We start from the raw sequence: 8,729 nt of genomic DNA, 5'->3' as shown, positions 1-8,729 counted from the left end.
ACCGCCGCCCCGTTTCCCATCTCTTCCCGATCCGGCGCCGCACCATCATCTCCTATCTCTCCCTGAAGTCACGATACTGGTGGTTGCCAGGGGCTCGATCCAATGAAACGCAGGATGGTCGGACACTCCAGTGCGGATGCTTGCAAGGGCGTGCTGGCCCTCGCTTGAAAGGGGATGAGACTGTCAGGAAGTTAACTTGGTTGGCGAGAGACCAGGCGCAAGATGTGGTGGAGTGGAGATGAGGAGGTTATGGTTGGTGTGGAGATCATGTGCCAGCTGCTGGGAGGATCACGACGATGGCCTGTGTGCGTTCCAGGCATTGGGCTGGGTAGCAATGCAAGATGGCTATGTGACTTCCATGGCGATGCAGACGGAACAATCAACGTCAGCATGGCCTTGGTTGGCTTGGGAAGGCTTCAAAAACTGTATATTGGTTTCATCTTGCTTTTTTTCTCTTTCACAAGTACATGTTCACTGATTCTATTTTTTAGCTGATGTTCTTTTGGTTTTAATGATGCATGAGGGTGTGATAAAAATGATTAGAAGTAATATACACTAATGTTAGGTTTAGCATTGGGGGTAACTTGGTAAGTAGTAACAATTTGTGGGTTCAAGCCACGCACCAGCAGAAGGATGCCATGCCAAGGAGTGTCGGATGTGGACGGACCTCCAGTTTTCACGGAAGATGGCGGGCGAGCCTCCACATCAGGGAAGAGATGAGGGGCTCCGGGGCACTTGCCAAGGAAGCTTCTCTTTGTAGTTTCTGTGTGCCAAGTTTCAATGGTCGGTCTGTATATTTTTCTGAAAGCAGTTTGTGAATTCTGAACCTATTTGACTAATACTGAAGCCATCTCTTGTTTTCACTCCTTCTGAACCTAGCAAAATGACCTGCTTGGGCCGAACGAGGACATGGGCATGGTGGTGGATATAAGAAGCATGGCAAACATTCAGCTACAGAGGAACATTATGAAAGGTATGTACGGTAACTCTAGCCATGCATGGCCACACACCAACAAATGTTTTGCACTGTTGCATATGTTCTAACCTAAACAAATTTTTTTACTGTGAATTGAACAATGATGCGTCGTGATACAGAGGTTGGAGAGGCTGGAGGAGACCATATGCCAGCACAAAGCGCATCTTGATGGCCATCAATATGAGAAGCTGGACCTACCCACCAGTTTTAATAAAATCAGACCCGTAAATCAGGCTAATTGCAAGCATCGGATACTTGTTAGCTATCAATTAAATCTCTTGTCCTGCAAGAACATGTACTTATTTGGATGAGAGGACTGTAGAACGACTCAATGAAGAGCCAGATCGATCGTCCGCTCCCAGCGCACTCCCCGGTTCTGTCGTGCTTCCCCGTGTACCAACCATCCAGTAAAGGTTCTGAGTTTAACATCTTTTTAGGAAGAAATTATCTATTGATCCACATGTTTGTATTTTGGCAGACATGAGTTAATTTATCATCTTTTAAGGAAGAAATTACTAGAGAGAAGAAAGCCCAGTTTTGCAAGTAGTGACAGTCCAACATCATATTGACAAATCTGGTTTCTCTTTCCATATACATAAGTGTATAATTTGTTTTGATCAAGAAAGAAATGTATACATGTTTTTTATATATGCATCTCCCCTGATCTGTTTGTAGTAAAACCGACATTGGTGTTGTAGTTTTCCTCATATTTTAGTGCTATAAGTACTAACTCGCTTTAGTAGCAATATTTTCTACTCAGGTAGATGCCTGTTTCTATCCAACCATGGACCTATTATATTGCTTTGTTGTAAATTATTAAGCCTGAATCAATCAATGCATTTCCTGCAGCCTATCTCATGCAGGTAGATAGGTGTTGCATTCACAAGCAAGCCACTACGCGCGATTAGGTTGTTCAGATTCTCCTCTGGTGTCGAATTGTTTTGGTTTGTACTTTGTTCTCTTCGTTTTAACTGCTATCTTCTCTTACCTCTTGCAGACTAATGTTTCCTTATGGGAGAGCTGCTAATGGTGAGCGATATTCCTTGGGTCATAACAAGATATGAGTTGAACAAGTACAAATAAAGGTAAATGGCATATTTTCACCGCAAAAAAATGGATACTCTTATCATTTGCTTGTCTTACCACAATAATTGGTGCGCTTGAAATTTCAGAAAACGAAATATGTATGGCAGTTTGATTGATGCATTGATGATGTAATTATATGGCTAATATATGAGATAAAAATAGCTACATGGAGGGACTTAATTTGGAGTTTGTTATGGTTTGTCCCATGTGGTGGATAATGGTTCAGTAGACATACTTGATTGGTTACTTCCAAGTAGTTTGGTCAGTACGTGAGGACCTTGGAGGGAGGTTTGGTGTTGATTAATATGTGTTAGTGACCATGAGTTAGGATGACACTGTCTGATATTGCCGGATCCTTCTATACTGCAGCGAGGTTCATGTGTTCAGTTCATGTGTTGTTTCCTCAGCCCTTACCGCCATGGTTTTCTCAAGTGCAACCGCAAGCTTAGTAATAGCAAGATAGTAACAATATTTTTTTTCGAGGGTTGACATGATTATGAATGTTTGGGGAATTCTATTTTTGTTTCTACCTGATGATTAACTGTTCGCAAGATGTGTGTTTATTTTTTATTTTTTTTGTTGGTAGCTTACCAAGCGGATCGGACCACTTGGTAAGATGTGTGTTTATTGACTATGTGACGGTGAAAAATTGAGAATAGGAAGGGATTTAGCATGGTGAAAAGAATATATTGAACTATAATTGTTTTTCATAATATAAGGTATGCCAACCGTATATATTTTCTCAACAAGGAGTTAAACACATATTGAGGATGGTAAAAAGCTTTGTTTGGACCTATATTATGAAATTAAATTATTGGAAATTTCCCTTGGGTTGAAAGAGTAGTGGACTTCAATTTCTAGGTCTATAATTACAGAAAATTTATGCACTTGTGTTGTTCACTTTTTCATGTTTTCTTCAGGCATTGGGCAAGGCTCCTCCTGTGTGGACCGCGAGAGATTTAGAAGACCGAAATGGTTCAGGCAATTGTCGACCATCCAACTTATCGAAAGATTTAGAAGGCCGAAATGGTTCATGCAACTTATTGGGCAAGGCTCCTCCTGTGTGGACCGCGAGAGATTTAGAAAGCCGAAATGGTTCAGGCAATTGTCGACCATCCAACTTATCGAGACCATCATGGATTCAACCGAGTTATTTGTGATATCCAGAATATAACCCGACACAAAGAGTTATTTGTGATGCCAACCGAAGTATAGAAGTACATGCATTTGCAAAAAATAGATAATGCATTACTCTTATATTCTACTCCCTTTGTAAACTAATATAAGACTTTTTAGATTACTAAAGTAGTGATCTAAAAAGTCTTCTATTAGTTTGTAGAGGGAGTAGTATGCTATCTCTATATTTTTGAGATTCTTAAATTATCAGAAATCCACCTTTAGTGAAGGCATTGCTATGCATGATTATTTTATGAAAGTTAAACATACAACATAAATCGACGACTTGATAATTTGTTATATTTGTTGGAAACTGACCGTGCGGAGCATAAAGTCACTTAGGTGAATCGGGTATCTGAGACGAGGAGCACAAGATACCTTGGAGTTAGAATAAGTTCATGGTGTGAAACAGGATGATGCGACACACACACACACACACACAAAGGTGTGGTTCATATGTGGTCTCACCCATCTCGCACCACAAGCACACATCTGTAGGCCCATACATGGTCCACATTTGTTGGCCCGTGGCAAAGCACAATGTGCATCCATGAGCAATTGGTGGCTATATTTTATTGCATCGGGAGCAAGAATGCGTTTTACTGTTCTTGCCAACGGATTATATGCGCCAGTGTATATCTGCAGAGTCACCTCTCTTCAGATTGTGTAGAGGAGCTCAGACCAATTATTAGAATTTAAATTACATGTCTACTCCAATACACATCAAATTATTAGCTTTTATGTGTGCACATTGTATATTCTGTAGTCTGCAACATCAAATTATTAGCTTTTATGTGTGCACACTGTATATTCTATAGTCTGCACACATCTCAGAAACGTTCGGGTGCCTGTTTACTACTCCCTTCGTAAAAAAATATAAGAGTGTTTATCTAAAAGCTTCCTTCCATGTACTTTTCGCATAGTTTAGATTTTTGTGTCACCTCTCCTTGGGAATTAGGGGATGTCCTACATGTCAAAGCATTTCTGGTCTAATCCTAATCTGCCATGTTTTGGAGCTTATGAATTTCTTAAAATTCATTTACTTAAGAATGCAATCTTCTGGTGTTCACTGATATAACGTGTTGTCTTTTGCATACTTTTTGTAGTTTTGGTAAGATTGATCACATAGATGGTTCTACATGGATAGAGATATCCACTTAGTGCACATCTGTTGAGATTCAAAAGGTAATTGACATTAGTTGAGATTCAAAAGGTACTTGATTTTTGTGAAAATTATCGGTTCATGTTGTGCCCATTTGTAGACTTTTTCTCAGTTTTTAAAAAAAATATTTGTATGTACAAGCCGAATTCAGGTGCGGTACAAGCCATGGTGCACTATATACTTACCAAGGGTGATGTGTTTGTTGGTTGAAAAATTGCCGCAGTTAATAGCTTCGGTTTAATATTTGACACGGACTTGAACCGTTTGCAGTGTCATTGTCAGGCTGATTATTGCTATGGAGAATGAAACATCCATGCTATCGATGAAGAACAATCTCACAAAATTGGATATATCTTCTTGTGCTATTATTGCTGAAATTAAGAAGCGCATTATAAGTCTGAGGAATTGTCAAGCTTTGTGTACCTTATAATAGTGGCACCCATGGATGCGTGAAGTTGAGTAATATTAATACTACTTAATCGTTGACGACATATATCCAGTTAGCGAACGATTTGGTTAGTTAAGGAGACACAATGACTACCGAGAAGAAAACAAATGGAAGAGAGTCTTTATTTGTCGATGTATGTTGAAAATCAGATGCCCACCTTGCTTAACACATATTTCCGAATTAAAAGAATAATTTGATCAATGTTTCTATGTTTTTTATTATTATGTGGCAACACATGGACATTCGGCTTTTGTCCGTTGCAACGCACGGGCATTTCACTAGTTAGCCTAATATTCGAGCACTTGCTCCGAAAATACGGACTATCATGCCTTCCCTGCGTTTCCAGCGAGGGCCCGATCGAGTACCGTGCTGCACGGCCCCTGTCCGGGTTGAAAAAACACACTCGCCGCCCAAAAGAAGACTGCCAAAGAATCTGTATAAATTCATTCACTTTGTCTTTCCACTCCCTCTTCTTTACATGACTAAGTGTGTGCGTGTTACTACATCGAACGCGGCCCCGGTCAGATCCTGATCCACTCGGTGCCGTCGATGAAGCTGAGGGAGATGAAGGGCTTGGCCTCCTCGTCGGTGAGCTCCCGCGACCAGGACACCCTGCCGGAGTAGCTGGCGCCGGGGCCCGTGCACTTGTACTGCCCGTAGAACACCGTCCTGCATCATCATTCATCGACCATCCACCGTCAGAAACCGGGGGAGGGGAGAGGACGGAGACGGTGGAAAAGGAAGAGAGAATGGAGGAGGGGAATAGGAGCGTACAGCTCGCGGCTGGGGTCGCCCCAGTTGGACCAGCCGCGCGGGACGATGATGTCGTCCATGTAGGTGTAGGCGAAGACGACGCGGGAGAAGGTGCCCCAGGCCCGGCCCAGGTAGAGCGCCCCCGACCCCGTCACCCTGCAGCCGACGAACGAGAACCCCGTGTCCTCCAGCATGCTCTGCCGGTTCTGCGCCGTCAGCGCCCCGTAGTCCCGCGCGATCGCGTGCACGTGGCAGCCCTGCTAGCACAACACTCACACAGTCATATACACATTCCTCGTCACACGTCCATTCTGTAGAGTGTAGATTCTAGTGCCACCGTGCTCGTGAACACTGTAGAAAACACAAAACAGAAAACATGGGGATCCACAGTGTGGGCACGAGACGAGACCGAAATATTTCACGTGTATCGAGCATGTGGGTGTAGGGCCGCCCGGGCGACGGTCGCGGCGCCGGGGGCACAAACGGACAGCAGCAAGAGGCCGTGTGCATGCATGATTCAGCCGCTGTGACGAGTCGGTCGAAGACGCCAAGATTGCGACTGCAACCGGCCACGGAACAAAATCCTGGCATTGCGTGCCACAGATGTTTGCCGGCTCTCTTTTTGTGTCGTACATGCTCTGTTTTTCTCTCTCTGCGTGCGCAGTATTGCATGGAAGGTCTGGCAATGGAGCATTAGGCATCGAGGAAGAAGAGGAGGGCGAGCACGTACCTCGTAGAGGGAGAGCGCGTTGCCGAAGATGAAGTCGATGGACCCCTCGATGTAGCAGTCCTTGTAGTAGTGGCGCCCCGACTGGTCGTAGAGCGTGTCCTGCGCGCCCAGGAACCGGCACCCCACGAACGCCGCGTTGTCCGCCGACACCCGCAGCGCCACCGCCTGCTTCCCCGTCGCCCCCGCGTTCGGCACCGGCGCCGTGTTCTGCCAACGCAACACGCGCGCGCGCATGTAATTAGGACACCCACCTCGCGCTCTGTATGGCGTACCGGGCAAAGCACTGGCAGCAGGGACGGCGGCGGTGATGGTGAGTTACGTACGTACCTTGAAGGTGATGTTCCTGGCGATGAAGTACTGCGCGTTCACGGCGAACGACGCGGACCCGTACGTGCCGAGCGGGCGCCCCCTCGGCCCGGCGGGCGTGTCCGCCGTGTCCCCCCACTGCACGATCGTCTTGTCCGCGCCGGCGCCCTCCAGGGTGATGAACGCGCGCATCGACGATATCGTCACCTTCTCCCTGCAACCAAGTTGTGGGAAGCCAGAATTCTAAGACACGGCGAAAATCTTAGCCAAAATGCCACAGTAGTTCGAAGTATTCAATGGTAAATTAGTTTGAAGCACTAAAATGTGATAGTGTGATCTTCGTGGGGCCTTTTTCCTGACGCCCACGATTCCAGAAAGCGCCTCCTTCCTCCCACCCGTGAACCTTTGATCATGGACGGCTGGATGCAGGCACGCATCTTCGGAGCTCGCCTCCAATGGAGGCAGCAAAGGAACAGGGCTTGGCAACGGCAGAAGGCAGGGGGGCAGGGGCAATGCACGTACGTGTAGGTTCCGGCGTTGACCTTGATGACGACGCGGACGAGGTTGATGGTCGGGAGCGAGTCGACGGCGGCCTGGACGGACGTGAAGTCGCCGGCCGCGGGGTCCTTGTCGACGACGAGCGAGTAGGACGGGAAGGCGCGGGCGAGCGGCGCGTGGTGGAAGGTGCTGTGCTTGAGGCCGCCCACGTAGCGCACCCACCGCATGAACAGCCGCTCCAGCTCCTCCGCCCGCGTCGCGTTCTCCGGGAACGGCCGCCCCGCCGCCCGCCCCGGCCGCACGCCCCGCGTGTGCCCGGCCACGCCCGCCGGCGGCACCACGACGAGCACCACGGCGGCAATGCAGAACAGGAACCGGCCGGCGCGTGGCATAGACATCGATACGTACGCCACGGCCAGTTGCTAAACAATGCCGGCGCGGTGGTGACTGGACGGACGGCCGGGCAGCTGGAGCGGCGGGCGTGGCAGGGGTGGTGCGGGGGCAGGCGAGAAGGCAGGGGAGGGGGATTTAAGGAGCTCGAATGATCGATCACGGGCGAGAAGCGAAAGCGAGAAGATTGTACGTGGAGTGTGGTGGGGTGAACTGACGGCCTGACGCGGCACCACTCGGGCGGGTCATGGTTCACGAGCCGCCTAGTGAACTTGGCACTGCGTTGGTGGTTTGTGGCGCGTGTTCGCCGCTCTGGGGCCGCTCTGGCCGTGTCCGTCCCCGTGCTCTCGCGTATCGACCCGCCCTCGCTCTTCTCTTCCTTACGGACTTCCACGTGACAGCGACGTCCCCGCGCGCAAGTGCTGTGCTTTGTTCGCGACCAGACATCCAGGTGACATGATTGCCCAAGCTCTAAACACCTTCCCAGAGATGTCTTGTAGACCGAGTTTAACAATCTGCTCCCACAAATAAGAATGGGTGCTCCAACGATTGATGTACGCATGGATCGAAGGACTCTTGTTAACATATTTCTTTTTTTTATAAAGATATGGTATGTCATTGACGTACTCACGAAAACAAAAACAAAAAAACATGTTTGCCGCGTCCGAGCACGCACTTGAACTCCTGGAGTTTCCGGGAGCCCGTAGCGCCCTTTATCCGGCCTCCCCGTGCTCTGCAGCCTCATGCCCGAGCAAGTTGTGCTCCGGCCGCCGCGTCGAGCTCGCTCCTGTCGAGTTTTGGCCACCCCAACTCCTCTCGTTTGCCCCAAAGGACGCGCCTCATCCCAGCTATCCGTAGAGCCAAACGTCGTTGCAAACCGTCACCCGTAGAGCAAACCAGAGGCACTCCGACGTGCTTGGTGGTCACCGGCGGCATAACTAGTTTACATCTTCATTTGCATCATCTGTTGAAATTGCACTTTTACATCACCATTTTACATCTTCGGTTGGAGTTGGCTCTTTCCTAGAGATGTAAAAAACACTTTTTAGAGATGTAAATTTTATATCTCCTGTTTTACATCTTCAAATTTACATTTTCAATCCATTGGCAAGCAAAACCTCAATCGATTTTTCTTCGTAGAACAAAGCTTCCGTGAAATCAATTGAGAATTTTTTTTCTCAAAAATGGTCGAATATATTATAGA

The 8,729-nt window shown here is 47.5% G+C and overlaps 1 protein-coding gene across 1 annotated transcript; it reads right to left on the bottom strand.

Annotated features, from left to right (window-relative positions):
- Window positions 1-5,270: 5,270 nt before the first annotated feature.
- On the bottom strand, window positions 5,271-7,662 carry LOC125540958 (probable pectinesterase 53). The gene is made up of 5 exons (XM_048704472.1): window positions 7,160-7,662; window positions 6,659-6,851; window positions 6,332-6,538; window positions 5,623-5,858; window positions 5,271-5,517 (listed from the first exon to the last, which is right to left on the bottom strand). Exons 1-5 carry the CDS (start codon window positions 7,531-7,533, stop codon window positions 5,370-5,372), a joined length of 1,158 nt encoding a protein of 385 aa, XP_048560429.1. The 5' UTR covers window positions 7,534-7,662; the 3' UTR covers window positions 5,271-5,369.
- Between the last annotated feature and the right edge of the window lie 1,067 nt (window positions 7,663-8,729).

The sequence above is a fragment of the Triticum urartu genome, chromosome 2 (assembly GCF_003073215.2).
Source record: "Triticum urartu cultivar G1812 chromosome 2, Tu2.1, whole genome shotgun sequence".
In the NCBI taxonomy this organism is placed as follows: domain Eukaryota; kingdom Viridiplantae; phylum Streptophyta; class Magnoliopsida; order Poales; family Poaceae; genus Triticum; species Triticum urartu.
The sequence above is the reverse complement of the archived record's forward strand: the minus strand, read 5'-3'. Positions and strand labels throughout refer to the sequence as shown.

What these genes read in the sequence shown, in the direction of transcription:
- LOC125540958 (XM_048704472.1), bottom strand. Translation starts at nt 7,533, where the DNA reads ATGTCTATGCCACGCGCCGGCCGGTTCCTGTTCTGCATTGCCGCCGTG. An exon ending in GTCAACGCCGGAACCTACAC is followed by an intron (nt 6,852 to 7,159) that starts GTACGTGCATTG and finishes ACTTGGTTGCAG; the next exon opens with GGAGAAGGTGACGATATCGT. An exon ending in ACGCGCTCTCCCTCTACGAG is followed by an intron (nt 5,859 to 6,331) that starts GTACGTGCTCGC and finishes TTGTGCTAGCAG; the next exon opens with GGCTGCCACGTGCACGCGAT.